At 54.2% G+C, this 19,681-nt stretch overlaps 5 protein-coding genes across 5 annotated transcripts; 2 read left to right on the top strand and 3 right to left on the bottom strand.

The window, feature by feature from the left end:
• Positions 1-449: 449 nt before the first annotated feature.
• Positions 450-1,349, top strand: NCS54_00703700 (Hypothetical protein; the record flags this gene model as incomplete). Its single annotated transcript, XM_053152475.1, has 1 exon — positions 450-1,349. One exon carries the CDS (start codon positions 450-452, stop codon positions 1,347-1,349), a length of 900 nt encoding a protein of 299 aa, XP_053008450.1.
• A 2,903-nt stretch (positions 1,350-4,252) lies between these two features.
• NCS54_00703600 (Developmental regulatory protein wetA) lies at positions 4,253-6,046 on the top strand (the record flags this gene model as incomplete). The annotated part of the gene is made up of 1 exon (XM_053152474.1): positions 4,253-6,046. The coding sequence occupies one exon, from the start codon at positions 4,253-4,255 to the stop codon at positions 6,044-6,046; it is 1,794 nt and encodes a 597-aa protein (XP_053008449.1).
• Positions 6,047-7,612: 1,566 nt separating this feature from the next.
• On the bottom strand, positions 7,613-9,907 carry NCS54_00703500 (TRP-N domain-containing protein; the record flags this gene model as incomplete). The annotated part of the gene is made up of 2 exons (XM_053152473.1): positions 7,613-7,646; positions 7,701-9,907. 2 exons carry the CDS (start codon positions 9,905-9,907, stop codon positions 7,613-7,615), a joined length of 2,241 nt encoding a protein of 746 aa, XP_053008448.1.
• Positions 9,908-13,470: 3,563 nt separating this feature from the next.
• On the bottom strand, positions 13,471-16,080 carry NCS54_00703400 (Hypothetical protein; the record flags this gene model as incomplete). The annotated part of the gene is made up of 1 exon (XM_053152472.1): positions 13,471-16,080. Exon 1 carries the CDS (start codon positions 16,069-16,071, stop codon positions 13,471-13,473), a length of 2,601 nt encoding a protein of 866 aa, XP_053008447.1. The 5' UTR covers positions 16,072-16,080.
• Positions 16,081-18,580: 2,500 nt separating this feature from the next.
• Positions 18,581-19,469, bottom strand: NCS54_00703300 (Hypothetical protein; the record flags this gene model as incomplete). Its single annotated transcript, XM_053152471.1, has 2 exons — positions 18,581-19,151; positions 19,207-19,469. The coding sequence occupies 2 exons, from the start codon at positions 19,467-19,469 to the stop codon at positions 18,581-18,583; spliced, it is 834 nt and encodes a 277-aa protein (XP_053008446.1).
• Positions 19,470-19,681: the final 212 nt, after the last annotated feature.

Here is a 19,681-nt window from a genome sequence, read left to right as displayed (position 1 = left end):
CTCCAAGGACGCCCTCGAGGAGAGGAGACAAGACACAACACAGTACTCGTCCTTGACATTGCTCCTGCGAATGAATACCTGGAACAGCCAGCGTACATGCGCCATCGATCCACGGCACCACCTCTTCGGCTCAACGAGAGCGACTTAACCTCCGTGGGTAGCCTCCATAGCCTCTAGTACAGGCCGCTCCACCCCAGCACTGAGCGGCGTCAACGCCTACTCGTCTAGCGCAACGCCTTGGATGCCTTCATATTACCCGGCCTGCTCGCCCCTGCTGCCCGGTTTCCTTTCCTCAAGAACCCTCGTCTTTGCCTTTTCATCTATATCTGAGACTTGACATCCCTTTGCGTCCGCTCTCATCTGCCTCGGACTGCTCAGCACCACTCGTCACTCCCATATAGTCTATCCTCATACGAACCTCTCTTCCATGGGCAGGCCGTCGCACAGCCATGTGCGAGCCTCACTTAGCCGGGGAATGGAGAGACTCGCCCTCAAAGGCACCCGCACATAAAGAGCAACTCAACACTTCCTCCACGACAAGAATGGCTGCCGGGCAGGCGGCAATTATCCCAACGGATTCTGCGAGCTCTCTGACCTCTCCCATCTCGCCACCAAGCTCGCCGCCATCCGCCTCATGTCACGCGTTCCAACCCACTCGAGCTCAACCCATGGACATGCTTGCGTCTCAGCTCCGAAAACAATCACTGGAGCAGTATCACTCTGGACCGAACGCCGGATTCTCTCAACCCCCAGCTGCCGCCCTATCCCCCTCTTCATTACCGGATGATGATTTTGTGAACGTCCAGTCGGCCATTCGTCAGCGTGGCTCAGTATCCATGGACGTTGATGTCGAAGATGCTTCGGTGGCCGCCACAAGTACCACTCGTGCTGAAGGTCAGGATGATTTCATTTTCCCCAGCAGCCGAGCACAGGATTCTTCATCCATAATCTCTTCAATGGTGCACGCTTCACCAATTGCTGTCAACCCGACCGCCTACCTCGAAGCCCGAAACCACGGTTCTCGCACGACATACGGGCCCGATTTCAACGACTACTCTGGCAGCCTGGAAGTGGACGAAGGATACTGCGAAGAGGAAGATGACTTTAGCTGGCTGGAGTCAGCCGTGTCGTTGAGGTCAGCTGGTATACCAACTGGAATCACGAAGCGATACGGACTCCGATACAGAACGTCGGCCGAGGCAGCAAGTCGTTGCAGCAACGCGATCCATAGTCTGCCGAGAATGCGACGCCGCGACAAGAGGAGAAAAAGACAGCCCAGGTCGACCGAAGCCTCCGCAGCAGAGAGCCTGGGCGCCAGCGCCTCCAAGATGGTGGCGTCGGTGCAATAATGGAGCCAAAACCAGTGGATGGCATTGATACTGCATTTTAATGGCGTACATGGCGGCGCATAGCGAGGGCTCCTTGGGTAAAGGAAACGAAGGGCATTCACGGAGGGAAGATTCACGACACAACGGCGTTACACAGGATGGGCATCTACAGGAGCGAGGCGCGCGCCATCTGGGAAAGACAGCAACAGACGGCACACACGGAAGGTCTAAGGCGTTTTTGTTTTTCAGGGGTTTGGGGCATAAGTCTGCATTGGCGTTTTTCTGGCAGGTCAAAGATTCATGGGTTATGGCGCAACGGGATCAAGGTCAGGGGCATACTCGGGAAGTGATATTAGGGATCATGATGATCGGGGAGTCGGTTTTAGGACATTGGGATGTGTTTGAAAGACAGGACCAGCACAGGCGCATCATGATTGGGGGCACATATCATATGCACATGGGCAAGGTCAGGGATTGGGATTGAGGGATGACGACGAGGAACAAGGCCAAGCTCTGATGGGTAGATTAGCAGAGCCTCATACCCAGGTAGCACATGTGTAAGGGAAAGAAATACACAATTGCGCGGTCTCCGTGCACAAACACGAAGATGTCCATGTTGTATTACGCAAGGTTGTGAGTCTGGAAGCTGTGACGAGGCTTGTGATGAACGACCAAGGCGCTAAGGGTATATGTTTGTCATGGATAGATGGGAATTAGGAGCAAGAGGGTCTCGACTGCGGGAATGGATCTTTGAGGCGTTAAGCATCACGGGAAGGTCGATAGTCGTGTCACGATTCATGATTCGATAGTGGGAGGAAAGGCTGGAGAGTCCGGGCAGAAGGCTGAAATGGACTGGCTTAGTCAAGTTCGTGTGAGTGTATTGTGTTGTGAAGCTTGTCAAGTCCATTCATGATACATCATATTCTCATCAATTGAAGATGCGTCTCATTATAGGCGTACCTTTGTTTCGGGCGTTCTCGAAAAGGAAAATAAAACGCCAAGAGGCGCGAGATCAGCGCATCCTGCGTCCACTGTGTAACTGAAAAAAAAAAAAAAAAAGAAAAAAAAAAAGGTGCAGGGCTGAAGGTCTGGGCTCTTAAGATCTTGACAGGGGGTTGACGATCACAGGCAGGCAAAAAAAAAAAAGAAAAGAAGCCCTCGTGATGCGGTAAGAAGTATGATTAAAAATAAAAAAGAATTGAAACCTGTTGACGAGGCAACACGTGTTTGAAACAGTCTCTTTTCTTTTAATGTCGACGGAAAGATTTACATTCTTTGCAAGTGAGACAAATGATGAAGAAATGGAATTTTTCCATTGTCGTTGATGATCTTTTTTAGTGGTGTTTTGGTGGAGAGGAGGATTTTTTTTTTTTTTTTTTTTTTTTTTTTTTTTTGACAGGGCGGGCCGGGGCGATCAGAGGAAGAGGGGCACCTCCAATGGATGGCATCAATTGATGGGATGGATGCAAATGCAATGCAACCTTGGCTAGGCAGGGCCGTTGCTGCAAGGAACCAGGAGAAACAAGGCAGGGGTTTTTTTTTTTCTCTTTCAATTATTGTTTCTTGAAATAGATTTTTCATGTAGGGCAATTGAACAAGTGTTGGACGACAAGTGACAGTACAGGGAATTTAATAATCAATCAATCAATTAATCGATCGCTCACTCACTCACCATCATCACCACTCTCACTCACTGATCAATCCATCTCACTCACTTACCATGGAACTCAACTCACCCGCTCTCACCCGCCAGCCAAAATGTCACACCATTCTCGTAACCGGGCCCAACTCAAAATCCTCCTCCGCCCCATCGCCCATCGGATCGCCCTGGCCTGGCCTCGCTGGCCTCGCCTCCTCTCTTGCTCCTCCTCAGTCTTGCTTGGTCTTGGCCCTCCCGTCCCATACTAACGTAGGTACACCCGTATATAGTTCAGGCCGTCGAGCGCCCTGGGTCTCGAGTGGCTTCGGGCATGCAAGGCAACATGACCAAGAAGGCGCGCCAGCCCCCGTTACTATTCCCATGGGCGTCACCACAACACCACCATCATCACTACATCTGACGTGCCTGAGTAAACTCTGTCTCCTTGATATGACTCCCAGTATCCATGCTCTTGACTGCAAAAACATGTCGTCCATCAGAGGACACGGTTGCTGCGCAGAGTGATCGTCCTTTTTTGTCCCTCCCCAGTAGACAAAGGGCGTAAATCAGCTGCCGTAACAAGAGAGCCGCTCCGTCAATGGAATGCTCCCTCATAGCCTAGTGCATTCCTCCCGCTGTCGCACCCAAATGTGCCCTCCCAAGTAGCAACGGTCGTTGCTACGCCAGCGTGAATTCGTAGCTCTCCTTCTCTTGCTTGCGCCTGTCGTTATCGTTGTCGTCGCCCTCTCCTGATCCTTCTCATCGCCATCCGCTCTGCCCAGCAACAACAACAAAGACATCAAACATCTCCCATCCTTGTTTTGGTCTCCCCGTGTCTCGCCGGTTCCTCTGGCGCCCGTTGTATACGCCGTCCGTTGCCCTGGCTCATCCATCCATTGCTCCATCGACTTGACTTTGGCCAACCTGGTACCTATCATTTTCGCCCACACACGCCACGCCTTCCGTGGCCTCGTTCGCTTCCCGGCCGAGTTCTTGTTGCTCGTCTCGAACTCTGTTTTCCTCTCTCCTGACTGGCTCACGCCTCTCGCCTCTCTCTTCCCGCTCTCTTCTCACTCTCACTCAAGAATCTCTTCTCATCCTGTTTGCCATCTTTTTGGCTCTCACCTCCTTCATGCCATCAACTTCGACCTCGACTTCGACATCCCCGTCGCGTCCAACAACTCTCTTAGCCAGCCCTAGGTGACTCGCTTGGCTGACTCCTCCCCCATTGCCTCCTCATCCGCCCGCTTCCACCAGCCCGGAGGATCAGCCGAGTAGGATACCAATGGCCTCCTGGACCCTTCCCTACCGGGTTGAGGCCGTCGACCGCGAACCGGGCTTCTACTGGCAGGATCTCGACGATGGCCCCAACGATGGTTCCAGCGACTTCTTTGGTCAGTTTATCAACTTCGACACCGACATCCCCTCCTCCATGGCCGATCCTCACGGTCCCGATCCTGCCGTGCCCACTTTGCCAGGCAGCATCCTCGATCATCACGCCGAGTCCACCGCCTCATCCGGCGTGTCAACAACCGAAGATGAGTTCGACTTCTTCTCTTGTAGTTCCCAGGTCGACGCGACCATGCCATCTCAGCCCAGCTCATCTACCGCGCCCACACTCTCTCATGAGATTGATCCTCGGAGTCTCGCGCTTGCGAGCAGTGATGACTTCACCACCGATAAGCCCACCCAGGTACCCCGGGTCTCCATGTCCGATCCAGCGCTGCCTCGAGTGGAAGGTATCTCACTACAGGGCTCGCCTGTGAAGCGAGAGCCCGCCTCACAGCCCTCTTCGCCGACACCGCCCAACACCAACGTCAGGAAGCCCAACAAGTTTGTCGAGGCACTCTCATCCACCATCCGTAAGGCCGGCAAGCTTCGCAAGGCCAAGAAGCCCATCGTCATGGATCGCTCAGCCTCTCCGACCATGGACAATCCGCCCCGAGCCTTGAGGCTACAGCATCACGAATATGGCAACGGCAACGACGCGTTCCCACACTCTCCGACTGGGAGGCCGGACAACGCCCACTTCGTCCATGGAATCCTCGATGATCCTTTCAATGAGATACCTGCGCCGCCCCCGGCCGACTCACTCCGGTTCTTCAGCAGCAACGGACTCCACACGCCGGTCGAGTCCCCGGGCGTCAAGCCGGAGCATGGCAACTTTCCGCCCGAGATGGCCGGACAAGCACACCAAGCGGCCTGGCAACACCAGCAACAGCCACATCCCCACCCGCACCCGCACCCACACCAACAACCGCCTCCTCAGGGGCACTCGCACCCTGTCGTCGTGGCGGGATCCGCGCCAGAGTCATGGGCGGCACACGAGTACATGGCCCAGAACCCTCACCAGAGCGGGTGGTGGGATCTGAACCTGATCAGCCAGAACGGCGAGTATGTCGTGGTCGATCCGCAGCAGCAGAAGAACGCAAACCTCAACCTGGCTATGCACGCCCAGCACGCCGAGCTGCCGTACGAGTACCAGGTCCACGACCCCAACGCCCCAGGGCTTATGATCCATATGCCACAGCCCCGAGCAGCTCCAGCTGCCGTCCACGACCTCGCCCTCAACGCGCAGACCTACCTTCCTCCTCCACCTCCGATCCCACCGACGAACGCGACCTCTGAGCGCCATCGGCCACCGAGAGCCCCTTCGTCTGGCGCCCGACACCTCTCGTGCTCACCGATCCGCAAGACTCGTCAACCATCCGCATCTCCCACGCCAGCAACAGCGCACTCGCGCCACAGCTCAAACGGATCAACGACATCAGCACGCAGCGCCTCAGGGCGAGGTATCGTTCCCGGGACTCCGACGGCGATGCGCAAGCAGCGACGATCGCGGGAGCCCAGCGGCGGCAGCGTAGGCGGGGGAGGTGAGATTGGCTTCGTCAACTTCACACCCAGCGACGGCAGCATCCTCATGACGGGCGTCGCTCCAAGCGGCAGCTCCAAGACCAAGGCGCGGCGAGAGCGCGAGGCCATGGAGCGACGGCGACGGCTGAGCGAGGCGGCCATGAAGGCGGTTCAAGCGGCGGGCGGCGATGTTGACAAGTTGATGGAGCAAGGCTTTGCCTTTTAGCGATGCAAGTTCCTCAGCGGGTCGGTTCCTGCATGATGATCGACGTGGCTGCCGCCACTAGTTATTTCTTCAGCGCTCGCTCAGAGCTTGAGGACGTCCAAGAGACATGGAAATGAGAAAGTGAGAGACGACAAGACGCAATCAAATGCTCACGCACGATCAAGTCGAGAAGGTTGGTTTGAAAGGCGCAAGGGTGGCAGGGCCAGGCAAGGCAATGCAAATGCAATGCAGGGGCTGGGCGGTGAAACAATTTGCGACAACTTCCATTTGGGAAAGGACGGTGCAAGTCAACACGAACGGGAAATGGCGGGGGGCGTTAAACATCCATCACGAGCCACTTCATCTTAGAAGTGGAGGGGGGCCGACACAACCACAACACCAACAACAGCGCTAAACTACGACCTACGGCGCTGACCAAATACTTCTTCCTTTGTCCTCTTCTTCCTTTCCTTCATCTCTCTTTCATATCCTTCTACTCACTCTCCTGCTTCTCTCAACCATCAACTTTGCCAGAAGCATCACACCCTCTCACCTCTAGTCCTCCTCCTCTTCCGTTTCCTTTATCTGTTTACAACACAAACCACACCTCCCTCTGTGGGATCAATTCAACAATTTTCTTTTCTGTTTCGTCTTTTGCTTCAATATACCATTCTTGTATCAATACTCTTATACCACAAGACCTCCTGCAGTCTCCCCTTGTTCTTCTTCCCTCTAGCAGCACCGTCTTGTCTTTTTTTGTTTCCTTGGTGTGTGTGCCGGCCCTCGTTTCTTCCATGGAGTAATCATTGTATTTGTAGGATCAGCCTAGGAATTGGGTTAGCTTTAGCATTCATTGAGTTTCCTTCTTGTCTCTTTCTGCGGTGGGCGTGAGTGAGTGTAGAGGGATACATCATTCGCTATCATGATCGGTTTGATACTGGTTAGTAGATAGTTGGGCACCGCGATCAGATTCTTGGTGCGCGATCAAGTCATTGAGATGACTCTTCCATAGGTTTTTCATAGACAAAACAGCTCACACGATTCCATTTGTCCCATCACAAGACCAAGACTTGCCTTTAGTTGCCCATGCTCAACAACCATCGTTTGCTCAAGGTAGAGTAAACCAAGTATTGGAATATTTTTGTATTGGTCGAGACAATGACCGACCGGGCTGCTATGCTATGCTTCCCAGCCGCCAGTCATGTCTTGACTACATCGTCCTCCTCGGATATCGAAAATCAGCTGGTTAGTCTGAGCCAACTCAGTCCAGCTGTACAAACATGTTCCCCCGTTACTTGTCCCTTCCCGATATGGTTTATATACACAAAGCAAATACTCGTACTGAGCTCAAAGATTTCGATATTCGCCAACGCCAAGTCTCGTCGCAGACGCCGTCGTCATGCTTTCGATAAAAAAGCTATCCAAAATAAAAGAAAACACGGTCTTGGCGTGGTCGTGTGTTATTGATTACCAGGGTCCGCTACAGTCGTGACCCAAGAAAATCGCGTGAATGCAAAGTCTACCCAACAAGGGCGCAGACGATATAGCCCTTGGTCAAAAAGGTATACGCTCCTGGCATTATATCAATTAGTGATCATAGCCGGCACCTCGCTGCCATGGGCTGTATTGAATTAGCATATGATGTACAAAAGTAGCAGATGTTGTCCGAACTCACCTGGCGTTGTTCTGTGATCGGTATCCACCCGGGCTAGAGTTGTTGTTTGACCGTTGCTGAACAAGCGGCGACCCCGACTGTTGGTAAGGGCTAGGGGAAGCAGAGCGGAAGGGGCTCTGGGGCCGTCCGTCGGCAGGGAACAGAGGCATCGAGGGGTTCACTGGGGATCGGGGAGGAGCATCACCTCGGTGGAACGAGGACTGGGACTGGTTGTTCATCTCAGCTCGCCTCCGAAGGCTCTCCGAAGACATCGAGTCCTCCTCATCAAGGTCGAGGTGCTTGTTGTAACCCGTCTTGTCGCCTCGAGCGGTGGCCGCAAGAGCATCAAGCTCAGTAGTGGTGTTGAGCTGGGTCTGGGACTTCATAAAAGAAGCACGATCATCGGCCATAAACTGGTACCGCGCATCGGGGTTCTTTCGGAAGAAGACAATGGTAGTCGACACGATAAGCATGAGAAGGAGAATGAGGGCGAAAGCCGCGTTGAGGACGAAGAGAATGACGCCCACAACACCAACGACGATCTTGGGCAGGCCAAAGACGTTGGAGAAGATGAGAAGGAAAATTGCGTTAATAAAGTTGATGGCACCAATGGCAATGTTGAACGAGTTGGTGGGCTTGTCCATCCAGGGTCGGAGAACCGAAGCGGCAATCAGGTAACCAACTTCAATGATAATGAAGCCAATGGCCTGAGCGACGCTGTTCTTCTGGGACAGGGCCACAAACATGGACTTGACCAGGGTGTAGATCAGAATAGGAACGATGAAGTAGTAGGCAGAGGCTCGGAACTGGACGTAGAGGAAACCCCACTTGTTGAGAGCCTGAGGATCCGAGAAGAGGATGTAGGCCGGGTTGCGGTGCATGGCGACGGAGCGGCGGGCGATGCGGATAACCTTGCTGGCACCCCAGGCAAGACTGAAGATCATGCCAAAGAGGAAGAAGACGGCCAGGACAACTTCGGCCGGCGAGTCGCGCTGGGTAAACTCCCAAAGGCAGAGAATAGTCATCTGGGGGAAACCAATTAGGGTCAGGCGGAACAAAACACCCTTGAGGATGGTGAGCCAGCCGTTGCGGAAGTCCATGAACTTGTCCTTGGACATCCAGTTCTGGCGAACGCAGAGCTCCAAGATGCCCTTGAAGGCGGCGAGGGCTAGGACCGTGATGACAACAAAGGCGCAAAAGAAGGTGAGACCTGTCATGAACAGGTTTGTCGACTCAATCTTGGCCTTGAAGGCAACACGCTGAATACCGTAGACGGTATATGTACCGTCATCGTTCTGAATGTTTCCACGCTTGGCGAGGTCGACAATGGCTCGGGGCATCATAGCCGCACCACGCTTGAAAAGGTCGACACTGTTGGAGGCAAGTTGCAGGCTTCGCTTCTGAACTTCGACGGAAATCGAGCCAACGGTGTAGAGGATAGATTCGGGGGTACCACCAGTGGCTCTCTGATACCAAGTGAAAATATCCTGCATAAATCCGACCTTGATAATGCCCATAGACCACTGGAAGTCCTGAGTCCAGGAAGAGACAATGGGGGGGAGTCCAACGCTGGTAAGACCGAGAATGGCCTGCGCCTGGAAATAACCGAAAAGCGAGAGAGAGTTGGAAGCGACGTGAGCAGCCGTGTTGGCGTGACCGACACCCGACACAATGGCAGAGGCGACAAGTCCCAATCCAGCAATGACGGCAGTCGCCCACTTGACACCCACGAGATCGACAGTCTTTCCATTGGAAAAGTCGGCTTCCACACAAGCGACAGACTCTCTCGTGTCGCTCCTGTTGACGTAAACACGGACGGTGGCATCGAGATCGGGGACAGTGTAGGCGATTCCAGGAACTTGCTGGAGGTTCTCCTTTCCAACAGGGAGGTTGAACTTGAAGGGAATCTTGCCAGAAACCATGGGGCAGAGACCGGGAAGGTTGTTGGTGCAAGGGTCAAACTCTTTCTGGAGGAACTGGTAGCCGTAGGCGGACAGTCGAATGTCAAAGATGACCTTGCCTTGGATGGACGAAGTCGCAGCGGCCACAACTCTTGCGGAACCGTTGTTTGGCGTCAAGGTGACCTGGAACATACTGGCACTGAAACCGTTCTCCTTCTGGCAGGCGTTGAGAGAGTTGGAATAGAGCAGCTTCTCACCCGAGACGGGCGCCGCCAAGGCGGCTACTGAGGCGAGAACCGCCAACGGTTTCATTATACAAGACCACATCGTGATGGCCAATTCCGATGCTCCTCAATCGGTAGTCTGGCGATGGTTGGTAGATCAGCCGGTCGGGCGTTGTTGTCGTTAGGGGGTCGTAAAGGCGCACAGGGGGCTTGTTGTCGTCGTTCGGGTCGCGCTCGGAAATGGGGCCGTAAAGACTGCCGACGAGAGTCGTCCGAATGAGTCGAAAAACAGGGAAGCGGGCTAAACAAAAATCGAAGGCTGGTCTGGTCGGGAGAGGCGGCGCTTGTTTTGCGTTTTCCAGGAGGCGTGACGTGGTTCTAGACGGCGGACTTGCAAGCGAGAGGGAAGACCGCGTGGAACGACTGGAGGAGCGGGCGGAGAATTACGAAACGGAACAAGACGAAGAGAAAGAGAAAGAGAATAAAGTCGAGAGAGAAAAACTAGCGAACGGCCGAGGCGAGAAATCGTCTCCGAGACGAGGCGTGGCTGGAAGCGTCGTCGTCGATAGGGTTGGGTTTTTCCCGTTTGTCGCTGTTCGATGATGAATGAGATGGGTTTGCGTGTGGGGGGGAAGGAGGATGGGAAGGAAGAGGTACCAGCAGCAGCGAACTGGAAGCGTCAGCAAGTAAGAGGACCTGGAAGGGAAGGGGGCAGGAGGGAGGGAGGAGGTACTAATTGATTGGCGCCGACGGTGGAAGAAGGTACCCAACAGGTAATGATTGCGCTTGCGGTACGTAGGTACGTGTGCGTCGGGTGCGTCGCCTGCCCGTGCAGGGGGTGGAAGATGGGGACCAGAAGCAGGGGCTGGGAGCGACCGGATTGGCTTGGCCGTGTCTTGTGTTCTGCAGTGTGATAGGGGAGGAAGACAAGGGCGATTAATGGCCCAGTGTTTTTTTTCCTGGGCGAGGGAATCTTTTTTCTTTGCTCCAGGGCGGACCGTCACTGGTTGCGCTGAATTCATGCCAACGTTGGATCACTGTAGTTCCAGATCATGAGCTGCTTTGTGTGGCCACGAGAAGTCACCAGAGACAGTCAGTCATCCGCCAGCGGCAATAGAATACGGGGCTACAGACGCCTGGCCAAATTTAACCATCTCAGTCAGCAAGCAGAAAAAAGATGATGATCCATCCGTCGTATCGAGACCATCCGTATTCACTCAACACCCAAGAAAAACCCAAGAAAACCAAAAACGACCTTGTACCGCTGCTAGCATGTCTTGGACGCTGCTCCCCCCTAGCGCGAGAATCAGCGGGCTGTGCAGGTACCTGGAATGCAGGCCAGCCGCTGGCACAAGGACAAGTCAAGGGCCCCGGGGCAAGGGTGACGGCTTGGATCTCGTATACGCTCTAACAAGAGGTACATGGTGGATACCTGTCACTCCCGGGGCAGGGAAAAGACCGCGGAACCCCCCCTGGCGCTGGGCGAGCACACGTACGAAATCGGTAGTCTGGAGATTGCTCAGCGGATGTTTCGGGTTTGGCAGACGCTGGAAGAGGTCAGAGGATTGTAAGAGATCTCTCAAGGATCCATTGAATAGATGGGCTCTCTCTGGCGATAGTGCAGATCTACTACCTGCGCTGGCTAGGAGTTGCGGTGACAACAACAACTCTAACAAGGACGCACAGAACTTGGCAATAACAATGGCTGGGCTGGGCTGCAGTTCGGGGAGGGCGGGCTGAGTGGCTTCTTCCAAGATGTGCAACAACAACCACAACAACAACGACATCATTCGCATCGAGTGCTGATCCATGATGCAAAAGAGATGCCCGACCACGGCAACCGGCCTCTGACATTTCCGGTTTTGGGCTGCTGGCGACCAAGTCTACTGCATGCCGCGTCGAATAGCGGCCATGCTATCGCTGGCTGTGGGCTGCCAGAGATCTTGGTTTCTTGGTTTTCCCCCCCCCCGACCTCTTTGTGTCAACGACTCTGGTCAGATGGCCTTCAGCCAAGGCTGGGCGCGTGCTCGGCAATCACCAAAGATGTTGTTTCTGCTGCTTCTGCTGGACTCTTGTCTCCCAAAGCATACGGATGTCACTTCGTCATCCTGTCACAGGTTTTCCTGTCTAATTTACGAGACCCAGCAAATCCACGCAACCACCCCGAGTTGGAGGCTTGCACAGCCCCCTCTCCCTCCCTTCTCGTCCCCCTCCAACGCTGCCGAAGCCCGAAAGGTCACACTAGGGGGGGCCCTCATCGACCCCTTGCTCGCTCCCTCAGGTCAGTCTAAAGAAAACCACCCAAGAGACGGTACGGTATGCCCAGACAGTGACCAAGCGAGCCCGTCGTATCAAAGTAAGATGAATATTCGCTTGGTATTGAGGTTCAAGATGCGAAAATGAGCAAGTTGGAGGAGGCTGTGTAGGACATGTGTGCTTGTGTGCTTGAGGGAGTATTCGTGTTGGACCTCGTGCACTGTTGTTGCCACTAACAACATCAATACGAACTCGTCGGCGTGGCCGCAGAAGAAGCTTTATCGTGAGCTCGACAACCAACAATAGCAAGAGTATACGGAGTACTGCATAGTAGGTGGAATGCAAGCAGCCTTTGTCTGTGAGATGAAAGGTCTCACTTGATAGAAAACGGTTCAGTCACTCATCCGGCTCTACCGAGTTCTCAACTCGCGGCCATCCGCAATAGGAACAAGCGAATACATACAGATACAATGCACCGTTGCATTCTGCTAATTGATCTCACCTTGCTGACAGTGGCGCCTAGCACTCGTGTAATCGGCAGCCGTTGCCCTGATGATCCCCAATTGAGTTCAACAGTCGTCGAACTTACACCGTCACCCTCAAAGATTCATCATCTCGTTCGTTAGAACATTCCAAAAACTCGTGGCCCCCCTCACTTTCCCCCCACCAATATGCAAACCCGCCCTTCACAGCCTCAAAATCCAGGGGTAAGATTTTCCCCTCGCATAACTCGCAGCCAGCCAATTAGATCAAGACAATGCCGCGCAAAAGGAATGTTTCGCACTTTTTCTTCCGTCTTGTACGGTGGAAGGAGATTAAGCTCGTCAGGGGTTCTTCTCTCGCTGACATGCATCTCACCTGAGATGGCCGATTACTGCGGTGAGCAACATGTCCCGCGCTCTAGTGACTCTCCACTGGCAAACGTCACTGACAAGAGTTGTAGAGCATGTGAATGGACCGTCGACGAATCTCAAACATGACGGGGCATGGACGCGTCAACCCGAAACCCACTCATCGTCCAAAGAAGCCGTGTGTGATCGACACGAGTCCCCATCAATCTTGCAGATTTGCACGTGTCGCTGGAAAAGGGCTCGAGTTGATTCTTCATCTCTTTCTCCGGCTCAGCATGATCCGAGTCTCACCGTAGGTTAGTTTCGTCCACCACGTTTCAAGACTCTTTGCATGGCAAAAGGCACCGCTCGCGTCACATGCACTACAACGCCCAGGGTATCAGAGCATGAAATATGTCAATGCCAAACATCTAGTCCAATCCAGTCCAATCCCAGTCGTCCAAGTATAAATGCAGAAAATCCCTGTCCATAATAGATCCATGTAATAATATGATATCCGTTCTTTCATAGTCATAAATGGCCCATGCCCACCCAGAGACGTGACCCAACTCCACCATTTCTATAGCACATCCCATTGAGCGTTCCACGGGTTGTTCATGGTTGTGTAGTCCACGCCGTGCTTGTATGAGCTCGTCAGCTCCTCCTGATCCACACCGCAATGCGTCTGTCCATCACGTCCAGTGAACCAGCCCAGACCATATGTCTTGCCATCGTCTAGCTTCTTTGCCATCTGCGTGTTGTTGAGCTTGGCCGTCCCCACAAAGTTGTACAACATCTTGCTCTGGTGAATAAAGGCAAGAATTGATGCGATCGTGTTGGGCTGTCGTGGCAGGAAGGGATGTCGTCGCCGGAAGAAGACCATGGTTGCCACGACAAACATGTAGAGCAGCATAAAGAGGGTGAGTCCGAGGGTCATGTAGAATGACCGTACAGTCTCCTGACCAGAATTGAGCCCGTCTTCTTCTTCCTGTTCCGAGTGGCCCTTGACAAGGTCATTTATTCCCTTGTACCCCACGATAAAGTCCTGTCCATCCACTGTAGCAAGACTTGTCACCAAAATAGTCAAGAACTCGGCCATGACGGTTCCGAATCCGACCATAAAGACCAGAAAGTGGCCGTTCAGGAGAGCGCGCAGAGGCATGTAAGCAAAGGGCAAGGCCGTGTAATCGAGCGTGAGCGTCTTCGAGTGGGCGCGACGCTTCGAGAGGATGTAGTAAGGTTCCATCATGCGAACCGCCGTCTCCATGGCGCCCCAGCTCATCTTGAGCATGACAGCAAGAGCCGTCACCGCCCAAGCAGCCTTGTCCGTGACAATGCGCGCAGGAGTAAAGAGGAAGGTCGGAATGAAGCCTGCAAAGAGCAGCAGTCCAATGATGAAGGGGATGCTGCCGATCGGCCGCAACATCACTGGGTGCGGGTGCTCAGAAAGATGTGCGCCATCGTCTTGCTCACGATCAACCTCCAATTTGGCGCTGCTTCCCTCGTACGGCGCAAGAGACGAGTTCCTGAGCATATATCGACGGCGCTTCAGTTTATGGTGAATATCCTTGTGCTTGGCCGTGTCCATGTCCTTGAAATCCATCAGGATATGGCTCACGACAGCCATGCCTGCAAGACCAGCGATACCTCTCACATCAGACAGCAGGCCTGACCGTCGTGACTGCAACACGAACAGCAGACCACACCCAAGAACCGCGTTAACGGCCAGGGTTCCTGTCAGAAGCCGGGACCAGATTTCATGAACGAAAATCTCCTTGGGCTCGTCCGGACGATCCATGCGCTGGCTACGATCAGGCCTTAACACGATAGAAGCAGCAGCAAAAGTAGGCACCAGCGACACGGCAAAGGTCGAGGCAATCGATGATAGCGCCACCGCATAGTGGCCCAGTCTAAGCGCGCGGAATGGCCTCCAGAAGCTGAAGCTGGTGACATAGTCGGCATTGATCGACTTGGAAGCCAAGGCTCCCTCAGGCTTGGACAACTGGTAAAAGGCCTCCAGACGGCGGACTTCAAAATCAGTAAACTGCCAGAAGACGCCGTATGCGACAGCACACAGGGTCGGCAGGAACTTGACGGCAAAGTAAAGCCACGCGTCCAGGTCGTTGGGTGACTTGAACTTGATAATGGGTGTCTTGCCAAAGTTATGGAAGAGAACCTCCTGGAGAACTGCCAGTGCGATTGAGAGCACGATGAGCAGCAGGAGATATGGCCATCGCATGGAGATGGGCTTCCAATTCGGTTGGGGGTAGAAAATCTCCGTCTTGGTCTCCTTCTTGACCGGGAACGTCGAACGGCGCATGTCATCCACATCGGCCAGGGTATTGAGTCCCTCCATGCTGCTCAGATCGGCTCCTGGCCCCTCCTCCTCCAAGATGACCTCGATAACCTCGCCCTTTCGGTTGGCCTCATCCTGCCCTCTCTGCCGAATCTCCTCAGTTCGACCAGACCCGATGCGCCGTGAAAATGAGCGCGAAATACTGCGCTGGACCATGGTGGGCGAGGACAAGAGATCAGCATCTCGCACTTTGATGTCGGGCTGGATTCCCTGTCCCAAGCCTCCGGTCAATGTTCCGCTGGCCTCCTTGGCCTGTAATTTCTTCATAAATTCCTCATCGTGGGAGGTCATGGGCCCCAGTGCGGCCGTCAAGTCAAAACCAGGTGAAACGTCGTCCTCCTCAGCGATCGGGTCGTAGCGGGCCGACGTGCCCATAGGAGCTGCGCTCTGGAGCAGCGACAGGTCGTACGCCTCATCGTGCGTCTCCTCGGGGATGGGATGTCCCAGGGCAGAGCCATAGCTGGGCATTCGCTTGGCCTTGGAAGGAAATCTTGAAGGCGGGGGACCAGCAGCCGAGACGGGCGCGTACGAGCCCCCGGCCCCGTTGTAGCCGAACGAGGCGGACCATCCAGATCCCGGGGAGTATGAGTGGCCTCCATATTCTTGCTCGGGAGGGCTTGGGTTTCCAGCAAAGGAGTCGAGCGAGACCATGGATTCGCGACCGTGAAGCTGAGGCTGATCATAGGGATTGTCGTCGGCATAGACGGTCATGGCCGAGACGCGATGGCTGAGGTGAGGTTGGTTCGTCGCGGGTCTCCGCGTGATGCCCTGGTAGGAGTCGTAGGACGCATAGGGCTCTCTGCCCGCTTCATCATGATATGCCATGTTGCGCGATCCTCAACATTGTCAAAGGAGAAATACGTTCAAAACTCGCAGAACTGCCGGCGAGCAAAGGCCAGCCCGGCTCCGTTGTCGCAAAGCCTGGTCGCCTGGGGGGAGCAATGGATCGCTGGGGTCGTAGGCGGGGCAGCAGCTGGACGGGAGGCGGCAGCGGTAGACGCGTTTGAAGGGCAGTTGAGCGCGGGTATCAGCAGATGACGGGAACAGGTGCAAGTGCACAGTAATTGAAGCCAGTGGGAGAACGAGCGACAAAAGTTGAAACGAACGAGCGAGCGAACGGCAGATAGGAGAGGGCTGAGCTGAGCTGAGCTGAGCTGAAAGTTGATGGAGGAGGAATGGAGGAGAATTTCCTCATCCAGAACCAGAATCAGAACCAGGCCAGCCCAGGCCAGCCGTAGGTAGGTTCCGACGGGTTCAGCCATGAGCAAAGAAGGGGAGGCATATTCATGGGACCCCCCTTGCCAGCGCAGCGCAGCGCAACGCACCTCAGATGCCCCAAAGGTAAGCCAGCCAAGGCTCCAGCCCCCAAAGATCCAACTACTAAAGAGAGCACCTCGCTTGTGGCTGCTTAAAGTGAACTGGATTAACGCCATAGGGCTGTTTTTCCGGGGTGGGCTCCCCACTGTGACTCGGGCCTCGACTCAAGTCAAGGGGTAGGTCAGGTTCGCACTTTAGGTGGGCGTCAGGGTAGATTCCAGCTCGCACCCATTTAAGGTTGGGTTTCTTCAACTCCCGTGCCGTTGCCAACCACGAGGGTTTTTTTCCTTCCTTCTCATTGACTCTCATGGAGCCAGGGCATCTGCCGAGAAGGGGGGGAGGTCGTCTCCCTGGAGGCTTGTCGATAGCGCGCCGCCTCCAACCCCGTTCAGGACGACTGGGCGCCTCAAACGCCGGCCGCCTGGTCCTGAATCGTTCAGGGATGGTCCCCAAGGCTCGATAGGGCTGGGCATCTCACGGTCTCGTTGGCTGGGTTCCCATGCGGCGCTTGCCCAAACCCAATCGCCAGAAGAGGATGGGAAGGGAAAAGAGCCTCTTCTCGGGCGGCCTCCCTGCTCTCTTTCAATACTTTTTCCTGGTCGCCGTCCTCCTGCGGACCAGAGAGACGGTGAGAGCGTCTCACGCTCAAGGAAATCCGCCTCGTCAAGCGCCTCTCATCAGCCACCGGGGAGCTCCATCGTCTCGCTGATGGACAGATTTTAGAGTTTCTCAACCGTTGTTCTCCCTTGTGAAGCAGGCGTAAAGCCATGGTCGTGTGCCCATGTCCAAGTAGGCATTCACGGTGATCGTGATGGACCTGTTGCTGCAGTGCAACCACACACACAATGAACCCTGTGCACATTCTGTGATCATGCCCTCCCGCCTGGACGGTATTCCAAGACACGTTGGCATCCTTTCAAACCCCGCCCGTCTCCATTTCGAGGTCATCACCCTCCCTCCCACTTCCCAGAGCTGAGTGGAATCATCCATCACCCATGGAACCGGGTGGCGATGGCCTGCATGAAGGCCATCCTGACGACCCAGTTCGGTGTGCGACCCCCATCCTTTGGTTCCATATATAGCACGGCACGCAGCTTGCATGCCTCTCCCCCGATAAACTCGCAAAGGATTTGCCCCGTTGGCCGATTTTGACATGGTCGCCGCGCGTCAATTCCTTCGCGGCTGTCCAAGTTCCGGTAATTCGGGCTTACGATTGCTGTGGTCCTATATTCCTCATGTCGGCTTTAACGGCAGGAACAATACGTCAGCCAGTATCAATTCGACATCTGATACAGGTTTCTGCTGCAGGTCATTGACATATGTTCCGTATTCGCTCACCAATAGATGCGTGCTTACTTTCGTGGTTCTGATTCTCCATCTAAAGCTGAATGACACGCCATACCCTACACCGACGCTCATGAAAGTCTTGGGAAACAGGGGCCGCAAAACATTGCTATTTATGACTACTTAGGCAAAGTTGATGAGAATATCTGTCTTTGCTCTGGCCGCCGTCATCATATCATCTGAACTTTACGGAAATAATCGAGTGTTAACTATGATTTAATGTCTATTCAATGTGAAATCAACCCAAGAGCAACAGCGAGAATAACAAACCCTTGAGACAAGGCGACAGAGGACTTCACTATAGAACATCAGGCGAGTTATTGTGATATACGTTCTCTTATTTCCCTATGGTCATAGTGAGATTATCTTTATTGTTAGATACTGAGCATCGTGCCAAGTGAGCGACACATTGTCTTCCCACTCTTCTGGTCTAAGGGAAAAAAAAAAAAAAAAAAAAAAAAATGGCATACCGTGAATGAATGCCCGCTGATATGCGCTCAAGACCCCATTATCCAAACTGGATATTAGACGCGCTGCGTGCCTGCTCCGAATGATGCTGTGATACCAACAGTCTATCGAGTAATCAACTCTATCCCGTGTCGCCCACGCCATTGAAATCAATCACCTGCGCCAGCCCGCCAAACCAAAAACGACAAAACTCTTGACCGGTTGCCTAGGACGACGCCTGGTGACTCCTTCGCTGACGGACAAAGTTGGGGAGTGACATCCTCTGCCTATTCTCCTGCATCGGGCGTGGGCTCTCCGTGGAGGCCTGTCTTCGGTCCGGCTTGCAGCAGCATCCCAGGGCGGCGTGGAGCAAAAAGGCCACGTCGGTAAAGATGGCGGCGATCCACATGAAGGCAAACATCTTGACTCCAATGTTGGCGCGGATGTTGAGTTGGTCCTGGGCCGTCAGGGCGACCTTGGCGGCGATGCTGATGACGGTCGCGATGATGGCGGCGACAGAGACAAAGATGGAGGCGATGGCGGCGAGGAGGGTTAGGAGCAGACTCCACCAGCGGGTGCGGATGACGAGAAGGCTGGCGAAGATGAGGACGAAGTTGACGCTGATGCCTCCCATGAAGAAGGCGTACATGATCTTGGAGCCCATCTTGAGGAGGTTGAGGACGGTGACGGCCTGAGAGGGGAGGGCGATCTGGGCGCCGGCCAGGAGTTCGCTGACCATGATCTCGACGGGGTTGAACCAGTAGAATTGCTTAGGCTCGGAGCAAAAGGTGACGCCTCTGTGTCTGTATCAGTACTTGAGTCTATAATATAAGATAAGATCATGGCACGCACTCATCGAGGTACCCCTCGCAAAAGTTCCACAGTCCAACCTGGTAAAAGTCATGGAGACCGAGACTTCGGGCGACAGAGTTGAGCAGGTTGGAGTTTTCGACCGAGATGGGGATGACTTGCGACACGTCGAGCTGGAAGAAGTAGATGTCGTTGAGGGTCGAGTTGATGTGCGTGTTGCCGATAATGACGAGGATTAGGAAGGGGATCGAGAGGAAGTAGAGGGTGCTGGCGGCAACGGCCGTGTTGCGCCTGTGTTGAGCCATGATGAAGAGTTATCGGTTGGAATATGGCACCGAGTTGAATATGATAATCGGGTTGAATATGATGTCGTGGCTGGGAATGTGTCGTGGGATATCGCAAGGGAGAGCCACCAGAGGGCTCGTTGGTGGTTGGCGATGACCTCTCTCGGAGAGAAGGAGACAAACAGAAACCAGACAAGGAAACAAGAATTGAAACAAATAGAAACAACAAGAAG

This window comes from Fusarium falciforme, chromosome 5, assembly GCF_026873545.1.
Source record: "Fusarium falciforme chromosome 5, complete sequence".
Lineage (NCBI taxonomy): Eukaryota > Fungi > Ascomycota > Sordariomycetes > Hypocreales > Nectriaceae > Fusarium > Fusarium falciforme.
Note: the sequence above shows the minus strand (reverse complement) of the source record. Positions and strands in the feature narration are given on the sequence as shown.